This window comes from Bemisia tabaci, chromosome 6 (assembly GCF_918797505.1).
Source record: "Bemisia tabaci chromosome 6, PGI_BMITA_v3".
NCBI lineage: Eukaryota > Metazoa > Arthropoda > Insecta > Hemiptera > Aleyrodidae > Bemisia > Bemisia tabaci.
The window spans coordinates 2,971,603-2,988,248 of record NC_092798.1 but is presented as its reverse complement, the minus strand read 5'-3'; the positions used below and the strand labels follow the sequence as shown (position 1 = coordinate 2,988,248).

General features: G+C 45.1%; 2 protein-coding genes across 2 annotated transcripts; both read left to right on the top strand.

Moving 5' to 3' along the window:
* Positions 1-406: 406 nt before the first annotated feature.
* Positions 407-12,756, top strand: LOC140224749 (uncharacterized). The gene is made up of 2 exons (XM_072301235.1): positions 407-1,306; positions 11,189-12,756. Exon 2 carries the CDS (start codon positions 11,250-11,252, stop codon positions 12,726-12,728), a length of 1,479 nt encoding a protein of 492 aa, XP_072157336.1. The 5' UTR covers positions 407-1,306; positions 11,189-11,249; the 3' UTR covers positions 12,729-12,756.
* LOC140224803 (uncharacterized) lies at positions 4,335-11,248 on the top strand. Its single transcript, XM_072301491.1, has one exon. It carries the CDS (start codon positions 4,335-4,337, stop codon positions 11,112-11,114), a length of 6,780 nt encoding a protein of 2,259 aa, XP_072157592.1. The 3' UTR covers positions 11,115-11,248.
* Positions 12,757-16,646: the final 3,890 nt, after the last annotated feature.

Sequence of the window (16,646 nt, the reverse complement as noted above, 5' to 3'; positions counted from 1 at the left end):
AATCGTATTCATGCATAAAGGTACGTTTCTCGTACCTTTTTTTCGTAAATGTTCCAACATCTTTTTAAGGAAAAAAAGAAATAAAATATTGAAAGTAATGATAGAGAATAAGATATCTTCAACGGTAATTGAAGCTAAAATATGCGTTAATAAATCGTATACAGTCTAACTGATTCGCCAAGTAAAGATGTTAAGTTAACACAAATATTTATGCATCTGTCTGAGGCTTCCTAAAATAAATATTCCTTGTTTTAAGCTTCAGTTTACAAATTTTGAAATAAAATTTTCGAAAAAACCTGCTCAACTGAAACAAGATTCAGCTAACTCTTAAGCTGGTTTATTTCTTTAAGAGCTCCTATCATAATGCTGGAGGTGTACTACCTTCCCTGATTTTCTTTCCAAAACATATTGCAATGAGGGCAAGCGCTAGCGAGCCCTCAACCCCAAAATATCCAACCCCCCAATATTCAATCTCCCTGGGTGCCTCGAATGGGCCCCTGGCCATGGCTGGGGACGAGCGGATTTCGAACTTGGACGCTGAATCCGGTGTGCTTTTCTTCGAGACAAAATACCGTGGGAAGCCTCGCAGATTCTGGATTACATGGATTTGTCTCCGAAGAGGAGCAGACCGTGTTCAGCGAAAAAGAGGCGAGTTTGCACATGCACTGACGGGCCCCGGCCAATATGACATCAGCGGCCGGAAGTGAGGACTGTCATATTGCTCCCAGCGCTTTTCCAACTACCTATCTCTTTTAGCCGGCCACCAGGCTGCGCCCGGAGCAATGTGACAACGGTGGTCGTCTCCTTGAACGAAGATGCGCTCAGAGATGCACAGACAGGGCCATGCATGCTGAGTCCGAGTTTTTGGCCCTGCCTAAACCGTGGGAACGGACTTGTTTCAGCCTCGGTTTAGGCCCAGGAAAACTCTGGAAAAATCAAGATCGCCAGTCGCTCTTCGTCCACGGTCACGGTCTGGATCGTAATCCCACCCCCGTCAGCGCAAGTGCTACTCGCTTTCGATATCACCAAAATTCTAGTTCGCAAGTTCCGAGCAAGGCCAGGAGCCCATTCCCGCCGCGCCGCGACAACCTTTCAAACCCCCCCTTCTTGTTAATTTCGCTGCGTTTAAAATTCTGTTGATTTGTAGTGTCTGAGAGTCTGCTGTGTGTGTGTTCCTGAGTGTTTTTTTTGTAGAGTGTTCCCTGTTTAAATCTTATCTTCTCTAATAAATCGCGATAAAAGTGACTGTTTGTTTCGAACTTGTGATCCTTTGGATTAAGCAACCTCTATTGCCGTGCCGTGCTGGGTAAGCCCAATTTCAGTTTCTCCCCCTTACTACCCCCCCCCCCCCCAAAGAGATCACGGAGCTGGTCGTAGCTTCTCCCCAATTACGACCTGGTGGAACCGCCCCCTTTTATTTGTGTTAGGCTGTTTTGTCGTTCTGGGCCCTGACCCAACCACGTTCCAAATGGTGGCGGCTAGGCCGGGTAGTTGGACATTCCTTTTGAATCTCCATTGAGCCAACTACTTTCCCTATTCTCGCAGCCAAAGCAAAACTTCCCCTAAATTACATAGCTCTACCACTAAAAAATTTTTTTTTTTGTCGTATTAATTTATTTTCAAGTCTCTTATTTGCAATTTTTTCCCGCTTTTTCAAGTTTTTTTTTTTTTTTTCAGGTTTCAAACCCCCTGGCCGGCCTTATATTTCGCTGTTTGTTTGTCATTTTTCTTCCTTTTCAGTTTTTGAGTGTATTCTCTTTTGATTGCTTAATCTGAAGGGTATTTAATTATTTAATTGATCGTTTTTTTTCTTTTTTCTCTTAAATTTCATTGCTCATTTCTGCCCATCGGGAAAGTGCCCATTGATTACTTCTAAAATTCTCATCATGTGTTACTTAGGACCTAAAAGACAGGAACATCCCATAAATCGTGTTATCGCAAACCCTCCCCTTCCGCGCATACCGCAAGGAAATACTCGCGCCGTTGCGCAATTCCACGCCGTATTAACCGTTGGCTTAAACCGTGTGCGCACCAACTCACACTGAATTTTCCTCATTCATTGTATTGTTAAATTTTTTTTTTGCTCTCAAAAAAATTATCCTCTTGGACCCGCACCCCCAGCCGCCCTACGCGCGTTGTCGCGGGTTTATTTGTGTAAAGTAGATTTAAAATTTATTTTTTTTACTCTTAGTAACGGGGATCTAGCCCTAAATTTTCGGGCAGCTTTTTTGTACTAACAACATTCTTAAAATTAATTCAGGATACTTCATGTTTTCTTTTTCTGACCGAACTGTGCCGAGTTGCATGTGAATGCACACTTTCACCCTTTTAGCGCATGGTCGGGTTATCGACGTCGAATTTTCCACGGTTGTACCACTCTTAGAGGAAGAGGGCCTTCTAGTCAGGGACACTGAGGTGAAGATCTCTGAAGTCCTCGACTTGCTGAAGTCCATTCCCGAGCATAAACTTGTAGAGTGTATCGAGAACCGAAAACCCGGTTTCTTTGACCGTTCGATCCCTTGTCGGTTGAATATCCTTTGCGCACGGTATAAAAGCGTGGAAGATTACGACCGTGACACCCGTGCCAAAAATCCTTCACTAATCGACATTGTTTACAGTGACGACGGTCACATCACTAATTTATGCGCGTTAAAAAGCCGTCAGCTTGAGATTGAATTAGCCAAGCGAGACTACGTATATACATATACGCAGTTAGCCCTCGCGCGTGCCGCACTTTCGCGGATAATCGAGAGTGGATGTGCCACCCCCTCCCCTCCGTCACATTGCATTAGGACTCGCGCCGACGTCCGGCGAGAAAGGTGGTCTACCGACCCAGCGGCAACCCCAAGTCCGCAGACAGGTATTTTCGTTCCGTATCAAGACTATATACAGTCCCTTCCTACCGAACTAAATCAGACTTCGAGTGAGTCCGCTGGACCCCAAGACTATATACAGTCCCATCCTACCGAACTAAATCAGACTTCGAGTGAGACCGCTGGACCCAGTGATGCGACGTCCTTGAGACAAAACTCTGGCCAGCTACTTGACTCGGGTATTGGCACTTCCCCTCGTGACAGCGCCGCGTGGGTTCTATTCCGCGAGTCTCTAGGTCGGATTTCATCAGAAACAGATACCTCACCCCCAGGTTCCGTTCATTCGGAGGATTCGGAGGATCCAGCTGCTGACTATCTAGCCATGGCGGAGCTACTACCTAACAATTTGTGCAAACTACCCATAGCCCCATTCTCAGGGAAAACCCAAGATGACCTTGAAGATTTCGTGGACTCAATAGATCGGCTGCGACGCACCTACAACTGGAACGACGCAAGCGTTCGAAAGGTTTTTGAGTATTTCCTCAGAAAAACTGCTAGGCTATGGTTTGACAACAATTTCGAGGCCTTAAATGCGCTGCCATGGGCGGACCTGAAAACTTCCTTCAAAACCCGTTTCCAGCCCACCATGGCGCGTACTACTCGGCGATCCTTCCAAACACGGGCCCAGAAATCACATGAGCGGCCTTTGGACTACCTGGACGTGATGCTTCGTTACAGGAGAAATCTGAAGGATCCCGTCTCGGACGAAACGTTCATCGATCAGGTTATGCTGGGACTGAAGCCGAAAGTCAGAAAACTCGCGAGAGAACAACGGATCACTACCGTCCCTGAACTAGTGGAAAATATCACCTTCGCTCAGGAATGCCTAGACTCTGACAGTGAAGATAGCTCTGACGAGGATTCATCGGCTCGAAAGGGAGCAAAATTAAAGAAGCGAGCCCTCGCAGCTAGAGTGGAGCTTGTCGAATCCTTCATAAGGTCCAAATTCCCCGATGGATCTGTAGCAGTGCGGGATCAAATACCTGAGAGCCCTGATCCATCAGTAGCCAAATTGGACAAACTAATCGCCGTCATCAGCCAGAATTTCAGCCTACCATCCGCTCAGCAACCACCACTCGAGCCAAAACTCGCCGCGCCCAGCCCCGCAGAAGAAAAGTTGGACACGTTAATCGCGGTAATCGGGAAGGCATTTCCGGGCCTTGATGACAGGACTCCAGCATCGAAAATAGCAACCACCTCGCGTGAAGCCGCCTGTTACCGGTGCAACTCGCCCTTTCATTTTGTCCGCGAGTGCCCTGAGCCACCCCCGAAACCGAACGATCGTGAGAACCCGAGGGTGGGCCAACCGCGTCCCTATGACCCTCACAGCCGGTCAAACTCTATGGACCGCACGAAAGCAGGTAAACCTATTTGTCAACTGTGTGGGGCCCCAAATCACCAAGCCTTATCATGCCCAAAATTAAGTGTGGCTGCGGCCCTGCAGACGGAAAAAAACGCGTAATGCCTCACGCCAGTTCAGACTCAACCAGAGCGAAAATAGAGGCACATAAAGAGTCACCTCCCACGATATTTTGGGCGGCCGCCCGCCATGAGACGGTCATTAAACCCGGGGAATCCGCCGTGTTGCAGGTCGACGTGCCTAGGGGTCGTGACCTCGAACAGGGCGCGTATATGTTTAATCCAACCCTTCCACCGGAGTTACAGGTAACCCCGGTAAATCCAATTGTATTTTTTTCACCGAATCGGTTTGTAGTTACAGCCCGTAATACGTCAAACACTGTCTTGAGAATAGCTGCGCACAATCAGCTGGGATTTGTGCAAAGAACATCTGACGCAGCACCCAAGGTTAGTGTGCCACCAACACATGTTCAACTAGTGTCGGATAACGAGCAAGGCCACGCAAGACGACCCCGCGTCCTTGTCATCGGGGATCTTCATGTACGTGGTGTTTGTGCGCTTATTGAATCACAGCTGAGTCAGCTGGCAGAAGTAGAATGCCATGGCTCTCCGAATATGACATTCGACCGCGCCATCGCCAAGTTGCAGGAATTATTGCCCTCTACAGGTGACAACACAATTGCGGTGTTAATAGTCGGAGGCGAGGACCTGGAATGCTCCCCGGTTCAGCACAACTTCCCAGCCTTTGTAAATAACTTACCACTGGCTGAAATAAAGGCCCTTACAGACAAATTGCCGATGGTACTGGCTCCAATATTACCACGGTACGACAAGGAAGGACTCAATGGCAAAATTAAACTGATAAATATTTCAGTTCGAGGACAGCTCACATTGGCACCGAGTCGCTATGAGTTCAAAGCACCCATCCTTGACGAAGATAAGCTGACACGCGAGACCTTTGACCCTAACGGATTTCAACTGAATGATGTGGGGCGAAGTATATTTGCTCAGGCGATCTCAGCTGAGCTAAAATCGATCCTCCCAAAAATGAGCACTCCAGACCCGGTTTTGTCCGTGAAACCGAGTGAACCCAGGAAACTCAACCTATGTAAACCCTTACGAGTAACAGGCGAAATAAACGATGTAAAAACAGACTTACTGTTCGATACGGGAAGTGGGGTGAACATCCTCCACCCTGATGTAGTCCCTAAGGGAGATATTTACCCTGTAACTGACGTCCAACTAGTTACAGCGTCGAGTCAAGAATTCGAACCCTTGGGCCAAACTGTTTTTACTGCAAAGTTTGGAAATGAGGAAGTGCAGCATACAGCTTTTGTGGCCTCTGAGCTGCCCACATCAGCACTGATAGGCGTACCCTTTATGCAGCACCATCAGTGTCTTTTGGACTTTAAATCCGAGACCGTAACACTGAGAAGCAATGTACAGGAACCAATCAAACTCCGTTTTGCTCCCAGCTCTGCAGCCACGAATGGTTCGACGGGCTGCTGCATGACCCGGGAACCAGAAGATATGGCAACAGTGTTTGCAAGCATGTGCGACCTTGCTGACAGTGTGGACACTGCACCCGAGACGTCTCCGCTCAGAGTGAAAGAATCTATAAGCTTTAAGGCTCATGAAGTTAAGTCGGTACCTATTTATTACGTCGGCGGAACTAAATTCCGCGAGGTCCAGGTAAAACCATGCCTCCACGACCGTGGGAAACCCTTTGATGTCCTCACCCCCAGACTCAATTTGGAAACGATGGACACCGTTGTAATCCGGAATAACAGTGCGCGCGCAGGTATCCTGTTCCAAGACGCCCTAGTGGGGACCGTCTCGGAAGCGGAAACTCCACCGGAGCAAAAAGACACCCCCATAGACTTAAAGAAATTCCCTTTCATGGATGACCTCATGCTCATAAACGTAAATGAAAAATTGAGCCCAGAAGATAAACACACGGTTTATTCCTTGTTAGCTGAATATCATGACTGTTTCGTATGGCCTCACCAACCGATGAAAGGTGGCCAAGCAAACTGGCCCCCGGTCACAATTGAGCTGGCACCACATGACGTCATTTATAAACCTCCGTACCGCCTGAGCCAAAAAGAGATTGATTGGCTCATGCGCGAGATCGACAGGCTAAAGGAACAGGAAATTTTGGAGGATTCCGATTCGGAGTATGGCTCGCCAGCCATTTTAGTTCCAAAAGGCGATGAATTCCGCCTAGTGAATGACTTCAGGCAACTAAATGCAATCACAAGGAAGGTCCGTTTCCCAATCCCAGACCAGGAAGCAGCACTCTTCGCAATATCTTCAGCGGCCTTTGTAACTCGCTTAGACATGAAAATGGGATATTTCCAGATGGCACTGGACAAAACCGCAAAAAAATACTTTGCTTTTGCCACCCCGTTCAGCCATAACACGTATTCATCCCTGCCACAGGGATGGGTCAACTCTCCGAGCCATTTCTGTAAAATGATCGACACGATGCTGGGAGGACTAAAATACATACGAGTAGTTCCATTCCTTGACGACCTGTATGTAATTGGATCAACTTTCAGCGAAATGATACATAACCTTCGCTTAGTTCTGGACCGCATACGCAAGTTCAACCTTAAACTACACTACGGAAAATGCGCCATAGCTACAGAGGAAGTGTCTATCCTAGGATACCGAAAAACTCCGCGTGGACTAGAAGTCGACCCTGCGAAATGCCAAGCTGTACTGGATTACGAGCGACCCGACTCAATCACGAAAGTTAGAAGATTCCTAGGGCTGGTCGGATATTACAGGCGGTTCATTAAGAATGCGAGCCTCATAGCCAGGCCCCTGTACGAGCTAACCAAAACCAACGCGCCTTTTACCTGGAATGACAGAGCAGAGGAGGCTTTCCAAAAGCTAAAAGGGATACTCAGCTCCCCACCAATCCTGAGTTGCTACGACCCTACACTGGAGACCGTCCTTGAAGTTGATGCATGTATGTACGGCTGTGGAGCGGTGCTATCCTTGGTATTTGACGACAAGACCATTAAGCCAGTATGCTACTATTCGCAGCTTTATACGACTACAGAACAACACTACACGGCCACTGAGTACGAATTACTTGGGCTGTGCAAAGCGGTAAAGCGATTCAGGTCTTATATATTTGGAAAAACAACACGCGTTATCACTGACCACGCTAGTCTACTGAACTACGTGACACTCCAAAACGACAGTCATCGCCTAGCACGACTATGCCTGAAATTAGTTGACTACGACCTGAAAGTCGAGCACCGACCTGGACGAGTTCACTCAAACGTCGATGCGCTATCTAGGGCCATTCCAGGCTCGGGGACTCCTACATGTGTAGCCACGGTATTAGACGAAATCGCCAAGGAACAAGAAAATGATTCGGAATTCGAACCCATTCTCAGGGCCCTCAGAACGCCCGAAAACGCAACGTCATCAGAACTACGAATGAGTCGCCAATTCTTCATAGCACAAAACGGCCGATTATTCAAGAAAAAATTCGGACCTGAGGGGCGAGATCGCCTCCTATGCGTACCCAAAACATTAAGACCAAAAATCCTTAGAGCTTTCCACGACGACTTCGCGGCCGGACACCCCGGGCTTGCAAAGACTACGGAAAAATTAGTTACAAGGTTCTGGTGGCATGATTTGAGAGAAGACACAAAAACTTGGGTGCGAAGTTGTCCTACGTGCCAGCTGACAAAGAGCCGAAACCACCTCCCGCAAGGGCTAATGACCTCTACCAACATCGAGCCCTACCCGTTCAGGAAGGTAGCCATTGACGTAGCCACCGTAAGAAAATCAAGCTGCGGAAAAGAATTTATTGTATGCTGTGTCGACTACTTCACGAAATTTCTTTATGCAGAAGCAGTGGCGAAAAACAACGCTGAAACAATCGGAAAGTTTCTACACAAAGTAAATTGTCTATTCGGGCCCATACAATATTTAAAAACAGACCAGGGCACATCAATCATAGCCGAATCAATCCAAGTACTCCTGCGGCAAATGGGCTGCACTTTGCGAATAAATCCTGCATACAGTCCGAAAACAACAGGAATGATAGAAGGAAGGTTCAAATACATAAAAACGATAATTAGAGGTTACGTAAGCCCAAACCAACGCGACTGGCCAACCTACCTACCCATTGCCATTGCCTGCTTGAACCGTCATGTCAACAGCAGCACAAAAACCTCGGCATATGAACTGTTGTTCGGCGTGAAGCCGACATACCCAATTGACTTCAGCCTAGACTCACAACCGGACGGCGCTCCCATAGATAAAAGACTTAAGCGGATGGAAGAAATTAGAAAAACGGCCATAGCCGAAATTTACAAAGCACAGGCTGTACAGAAGCGAATATACGATTCGAAACACAAACACGTAGAACTACCGATTGGCAGTGATGTGCTAGTGTTTTTCCCGAACGTAAAGACAGGCCTGGCCAGAAAACTAGCAATACAGTACAGAGGACCATACAAAGTACATCGCAAAGTCAACTGCTCAATCTATGAGATAAATTTCGGAACACAGAAACATCCAAAGCTGAGAAAAATTCAACTGGATAGATTGAGGATTTTCCATGACCCACGAGTGGAACGCTCAAACATATATGCAGTAATCCCATCACGAAATAGCAAGCGAAATGTGAGACATGGACGCCCGGGCCGGCTGATGAAGAGAAGGAGGGAGGAGATGAGTAGACAGCTCAGCAAACGCCGGCAAATGAAGTCGACGATGACACCCGTGTGTTGCATTGCGTGCGAACAAAGGGTGAAGTTGGACAATTATTCGGTCCCTCCCACCGTAAGGGCCCTAGTGAATGGAAAACCCCCACCCCCTGCCCGCACTTCAGACTTAGCACCGCAGGAACTGCAAGCATATGTGAATCTCTTCGAAAAATTATCTCAAGGAGAAGCCCCGATGGAAAAATTAAACCAAATTGATTACAAAACTCGCCTCTCACTGGCACTGTTTCTAGAGGAAATCCAAGCTTCGAAAGCTCTAAAAGCCTTAGATTTGAAAATGATCGACCTGGTGGAAACTGAAACTAGCGTAGCTATCCCTTTACAGTTGCACCAAAACGAAAACTTACCGATTAGGAAAGGAGATTTCCTCCGAATCGCTGTAAGCACCAAACCAGACCTGAATTATGCCGGAAAAATCCATTCATTAACCGACGGTTTAGCCGAGATAACCGTGCCTGCCGACTTTCTTTATGAATATGAGGAGGGAGGAAAAGTAAATGTTAGCTTTTTGCTAAATAGATACCCTTTCAAAGCGGCGCACAGAGCGGTAAGAGACGCAGACAGGCTTTTTACCGATACGCTCTTCCCAACCGTAGCGCCAGCAAAACCTCAAAAATTTGATAGTAGCATCACGTGGATTAACCCTGACATTGCCGCAAACCCGGAACAAACGATGGCAGTGAAAAGCATTTTATTTGTAAATTCAAAATGCCCCTTTATACTCTTCGGACCACCCGGCACAGGGAAAACCTGCACGATTTTGGAAGCGATCCGGCAACTGTGTAAAAATTTGGGCGCCGACGGGACAAAAATACTCGTTTGCACACCATCCAACTCAGCCGTAGACGATTACACGTTAGAACTGCTGAAAACGATACCAGCATCGAAAATATTGAGACTATACTCAGTCGGCCGAAGTAGCGCGCAAATACCCGAAAAGATCTTAAACTCTGGTTGCTGCAACATGGGACCCAAGGATTCAACCATTACTCTCTCCGAGAGCAAACTGAGAGCTCCGATGATTGTTCTAACCACCAATGTAGGGGCCGGCAAACTGGTGTCCAATGGCCTTAATCCACATTTTTCGCATATTTTCCTAGATGAGTGTGGACTAGCACCAGAAACTGAATCCTTAATCCCTCTCACACTGATTGACTCCGAAGATCGCACCCGTCGAGTTGTACTAGCGGGAGATCACCTGCAGCTGCGCCCAGTAGTTAACTCAGATTTGGCCCGAAAATTGCATTTAAACTTATCACTAATGGAACGACTAATGGGCACGGCCCTATATTTGCCAGATCCGCAAACACACAAGTATAATTGCACAGCCGCCATAAAGCTACTGAATCACTTCAGAAGCCACCCTAAAATAATCGCACTGTCAAATGAACTATGCTACGGAAATGAACTACGCCCAATGGCGCCAAAGAGTGTAGTCAATGTCGCCCTCAACTGCCCACTGTTGCCAAACCCATCAACGCCGATTATCTTCCAAGGAACGGAAGGCGTGCAGCAAAAGGACACTCACTCAGCCAGCTACTATAATCAAGCTGAAGTAAATACAGTAGTGTCTTACGTGAATACTCTCATCCACATGAGACTTGGCAACCATGTCATAACCCAAGATGACATTGGCGTCATCACTCCATACAGAGCTCAACGTCAAAAAATATTGCATTGCTTGAAACAGAATTCCTGGGAGCAAATTCGCGTAGGAACAGTAGAAGAGTTCCAAGGAACGGAGAAATTAATAGCAATAATATCGACAGTACGCACCACTCAAGAGAGGAAAATTGGCAACGCCTCAAGCATCGGGTTTCTGAATGATCTGCGAAGGACCAACGTACTCCTGAGCAGAGCGAGAGCGCTAATGATACTGCTAGGTAATCAGAAAATATTGTCCGCAGATAGGTACTGGAGGACAGTATTGACGAGGTGTCAGGAAGCTGGCGCAATAAAGTCTCCTGAACAGCGGGGAACAATTCCCACCCTCCCCCGCCCGCCGCGCGCACAAACGGGAGAGTGTAGCATGACCATCACGAAGGAAATGACACCACTCATTCGGCTACGACCTACACCCCCCTTCCTGATTCCGTCTCAATTAAAACACAGAACCCAATTCTATTAATGCATTATTACATACAACACAATTAACGAAGTGATTATATCAAGACTAACCTTTAAAAAATTCTATCTGTGCAGAGAGAAGCCCAAGAAAAGTCCCGGAGGTAACTCGAGCGTGCATGAAAGAGCGTAAGTCAACATGTATCCAACCCTGCCAAAAATCTGGTTTTTAAGTGTATTTGTGCTCACCCAAATTGCGTCTCCAGCTACCCCCTGTAATGAGCTGTCCGACTCCAAACTTGTGACGTTTAAAACCAACCGGCAGGTTTTGAGTCTAGAAGGGGAAACCCTCATCCCAGTAGTCATCGACCTCGTACAATACATAAATATATGCGGCGTGATAGAGAGAAATGATGCCCTAGCCGGCATGTTCCTATCCGTAAACGAAAAGGAGACCAACGTCACGGGGGCGACGCTTAGCCGGCAAAAGCGGCTGATACCCCTAGCGATCGCCGTGGGAGCAGGGATCGGAACAGCAGCTTGGATGGGCTACAAGTACATCATGCTCAACGACAAAATAGACCAACTCAGGATGGAAGCGAGTAGGCAAGGCAATTATCTAAAAAAAGCCATCATAACAACAGCTACTAATCAGGAGCTACAGTTTGTAGCAATACGGAGGGAGCTAACACACCTCAGTATTGCCGCAAAACAAGCAAATTGCGAATCCCAACGAAACATCACAAAAATCGTTTTCCGTCACTGGGTGATGAACGAATTTGATGCTCTGATAGAAAGCCTGAGAAGTGAAAAATTAACCAGTACCATAATCCCGCTTACCCAACTGAGAGAGTTAATAAAAAACACCCCGGAGCTAACTAATACAGTATATCAGAAAACACCGTACCTTCTATATAGCACCGGAAGGATAGCCTTCAACATGGAGGAAGTAACGAGGGACTACCTGAGGGGGGTCCTCATCGTCCCAATAATTCCCAGACGCCAGCGAGTGGAACTGCATGCCATTGCTAAGAACAACGCAGAGGGTAAATTGACACTTTTTTCGCCAATATACGTTACGGAAGGAAACAACTTATCCGTTACCAGCTGCCGTAGAGACATAGACACCTATTTTTGCACGGATGCACAACTTCAGAGCCCCGTGATGCATGAACTGACAGCTGATTACTTATATGAAGATGGAATATTCGTGCTGAACACAGATCAAACAGCTGTAATCAAAACTCACAGACACGGAGCGACGAGCGAAATAAAAGGGCCTGCCATATGTAGTTACCTAGACACTCCGATGGTTATATATAAAAACAGGTTACTTTACACGCAGTCCTCGGCATTCCACATACATCAGGAAACCATTAATTTAAACATCACCCCTTATAAAGTGACGCTAAAATATCAGAGGAATGAAATCGGAGAGCTGGAGGGTAAGCTCGTGTCAACGAAAGATCTGATGCTGACACACCATGTAACACAATTTCTGGCCACAATTGTGTTAAATGCCCTCCTCACAATTGCAATAATCATCATAAGCTTTAAACTACGAAGAAATGCGGCCTTACTACGGCAGATAAGGAAAGAAGAAAACCCCCTCTCAGAAGTCCTCGTCATGAAGAGCCTGGACACGGATATAACACGAGAGTTCGTGAAAGTACGGTAAATCGGATCAATAATTTAGTAATGCCACTTTTAGCCCCCACCCCCCCCCCCCCCGTTTTGCCATCCTTTTTTTTTTCCCTTTCAACTACAAATTTCTCAAGAAACGGTTAAATGCCTAATATTAATTTTTATTTATTTTTCTTTCCCTTCTTCGTTTCGCTACATTCGTTGTTTTTTTTGTCTTTTTTTTTGTTTTTTCTTTCCTTCTACGTAAGTCCCCTTTTTTTTTCCAAAATGAAAGTGCTCCACCTCAGCTTCAGCGCAAATGTCAATGTATTCAATTTTTTTTTTCCTTCCGTTTTTCTTTTTTGTTCTCCTCGCAAGCAAATTCTCGTGACACTCATTTTCTTTTTTGTGCACACACGGTTGCCACGTCAAAAAAAAAAAATAAAAAAATTTCCTCTGAAGCACTAGGATGTTTACGCATCCTTTCCGCAAATTGATTAAAATTCTAACATAAAAATTATTGTTGTACTTGTATTGTATTGTTGTCCTGTATGTACTTTCTTTAAAAACCTATGCGTATGCGTTTCCTCAAAATACGCAGCTGGTGATCTGATATCGCTACTTTCCTTCCCATGAAACAATCCCCGATAATTTGAACGAGCACAATAACTATAACTCTAAAAACTAGAGAATATAATTTTCCGGAATTTTAAAGTTCCGAAACCCAGCATTTTCGGAGAGGAAATTTGACAACACTGTTTAAACTATGTTATGGTACGTATCGTAAACGGCGATGAGGGCACCGCTCAGACCAGAGGAGGGGAGGGGCGCACGAATCATCTTGGCAAAAATTTCCAAAAATTTTTGCAGTGTTTTATTTGTGTCCAGTAAACTTGCATATTTTCCTAATTACCCTTAAGTGTTTACTTTTACGTACTTTTCGTTGTTGGTTATTCTGTTATGTTTCATTGTTTATTCTGGCCGCCAGCTCACAAAAGTGCTCGCACTAAGCCCATTAACTTCAATAGTTTTCAGCCTTAATTTACGTTACCTACCCGGTCCAATTATGGAAATTGGGATTACTTGCCTAAATTGGCATGCGAGACATGGAAATGCTTTGTGTCAATCATGTGTGTCCACGTGGTTTTAACTACGGGTAATCACCCTGAGGCCTTGGTCCGCGGAATCAAAAAACTCATGGTTATCTCAGGCGTGACAACCACCGAGCAGCTGCGCCAGAGCCATGAGAAATTTACAGGGAATATAACCTATCGATTGTTGTTTCGATTATTTGAATTGAAGAAAACCATTTTGCACGCCCTAGATATTAAAAAGGATTTTGTGCCCTAAAATACAGACTTGCCGCGGATAGAACCGCTGAGGAATGATGTGGGACGTCGAAAAAAGGTACCAAGCATAGCGATTCTGCAAATTCGCCTTTTGTTCTTTTTGTAATTGATCGATAGTGAAGGTAATTAAGCACGCTTGGCGATGGTCCGACCCTCGCCCGAGGTATAACTTGAACTCCTCGCTCGTCATCACAGAGCGGATTCATGAATATCCTATACCACCCTAGTCAAAAAAAAAAAAAAACACAAAATTGATTCTCTTTTCAGCACTGCTCAAGATAGAAGACGGAAATCCTGCTCAGGCGCCTTATGAAGTTACGATACCTACGACTCGTGAATCGAGTAAACGCAGAACTATTTGGAGCCTGCGTTTGGTGGACTCTGACGAACCGAATTAATGCCTTAACGGAACGGCGGTCAGAGCCTGACAGAGGACTTGGTGCAAATAGTTTTGAATTTAGGTGCGTAACCTCATAACGCGTTTGAACCCGGATCGCAAGATGGATGGTTCCTGTTGGATGACAAGGCGGCGTTATGCAGCATGTTTGATTTTTGTGTGAAAAAGAAACAACATTTTTTTTTATGAAATCTACGGCTCTGAGGAGTCGATTTAACCCCTCTCACCAAGGAAACGTAAATGCACTTATTAAATACGCACCAGCTCCAAATAGGCACGTGCATAAGCACGGAACGCATCAGAAAAGAATCTAATTTAAACTACATTTTGCAATTGGGAACTATAAATTTCGGACCGGTCAAAAAAAACAACGTATGTGCCCCAGTTTCCCTATGCACATAAGTGTTTTTTTTCAGGACTTAAAATTTGTAGCTCTGGAATGCAAAATGCAGTCCAATTCTGGAACAAGAAATCTAAAAAAAAAAAAAAATAAACCTTGGTTTGAACAAGTGCCATTTGACATTCTCATGAAAAGGCAATATAATAAGCATTTGGACCTTTAAACTTACTCCAGAGTCTACGGGCTCAGCGGAACCGAGCTAATTGTAACAGCGGTGCACTGAATTGCCCTGGAAAACTTGTTTTTTTTTCTTTAAGAAAAAAGGAGGAATATAAATTCATTTCACTCAACAATCCAGAAGCGAAGGGAGGCGTACATAATGAATAACTCATTATGAATTTTTTTCTACGGTTTAAGTACGGTATTGCTGGATTTCTTCCTTTTCTTAAATCCTTAATTAAATAATTTATGATTAATTATCTAGTTCCAAGTTAGCGTGCCACTCATTGCACCGCTGTTAAAATTAATCCGATTTCCTTTAGATGAAGATGAATTAAGTCCTATGCTAACGCGACTAGAGTCACGTAAATGCCTCAAACCTCATGCTTGCTATTATGAAGCACTTAGATAAAATTACATAATACTTAAATCTCATGGCCAAACTTCAACTGAAAAAGAGAAACTTAGAACAATTCTCATTGTAAATCCTTAAATTTACTCGAAGTCAAAATGAAGGGAGCTTAACTCCGAAAAGTCAAGACAAAAAAAAAAAAAGACCATGAAAGGCACGCTACTTAGTACATTTCACCAAACACCCCCCCCCCCCCCACAATAGAACAGGGACGTAGCGGCCACACAATGAGTTAGGTACCAATTGGTTAGGACACAAACCACGGCACGGCAACCTAAGATTTAGAAAGACGGCTGGGCTCCCGGATGAATTGACCCACTCGCCTCACTAAATCAAAGTCAGTGAAATCTGAGGATTCACATTCGCCTCGCCGGATCCATTTCAGTCTGGCAGCATGTTGAAAATCAGCTGTTGACAAACTGAAGGCGGACATGACGGCTCAGCGAAATTCTACATTTTACCATCGCTTAACGATATAATTCATCACAATGTGATCCAGTTGAATGAACGCAACTCAATTTGCGAGTAAGGTCCGATGACCGGTCAGCACAGGACCCTGACATTAGTACTACTTCCTTCTAAGGTGTACCTATACGGGACAACTTAATTTTGTGTTATCTTTTGAGCACTCGTAGGAGCAAAAAGGTTGGCTTGCACTACCAAAAGCGGTTAACAACCCACCTCACGAACGATCCAAAACATTGGACTTATTAGTGCCACTCAGTGCTCTAACCTGAGCGCTATGGGCTAAGGTTCTAAGAGAGAGACATGCGCTTTTCCAGGAGCGTGACGCCCGGTAAAACCTGGAAAACCTTAGTTATAGTACACGCTTCTCGGCTCCTGATCAATAAGGATAGTAATAATTTTATGTTTAAACTTTTAAGAAAAAGTATGCTTAAGATTAACAAACCCTTTTTCCAGCGCCCCTGGGGCAAAGAAATAATCATTTGTCAGATTACTTTAAGTTACAGAAATTTATCTTCTCTATAGTAATATTTAGTAGATGAATAATGATGAAAATCATCTTTCCAATTAATCATCTTAAATCATCAATTAATGCCAACTCACTACATATTGCAGATCTTGGTCCCCTCTAATATTTCTTACTTCTGAAATTTTGGGTTTTTACTGGGACTTGTAATGCTAGCTCAGTTTGTAACAGGCTTATTTCTAACTTTTCCTTGAGCAAATAATGTGAAGCATTGCTTCTGATGGAGAAATTCATATTGTGCGAAATGATGATAAACATCATGGTA

What these genes read in the sequence shown, in the direction of transcription:
- LOC140224749 (XM_072301235.1), top strand. Translation starts at nt 11,250, where the DNA reads ATGTATCCAACCCTGCCAAAAATCTGGTTTTTAAGTGTATTTGTGCTC.
- LOC140224803 (XM_072301491.1), top strand. Translation starts at nt 4,335, where the DNA reads ATGCCTCACGCCAGTTCAGACTCAACCAGAGCGAAAATAGAGGCACAT.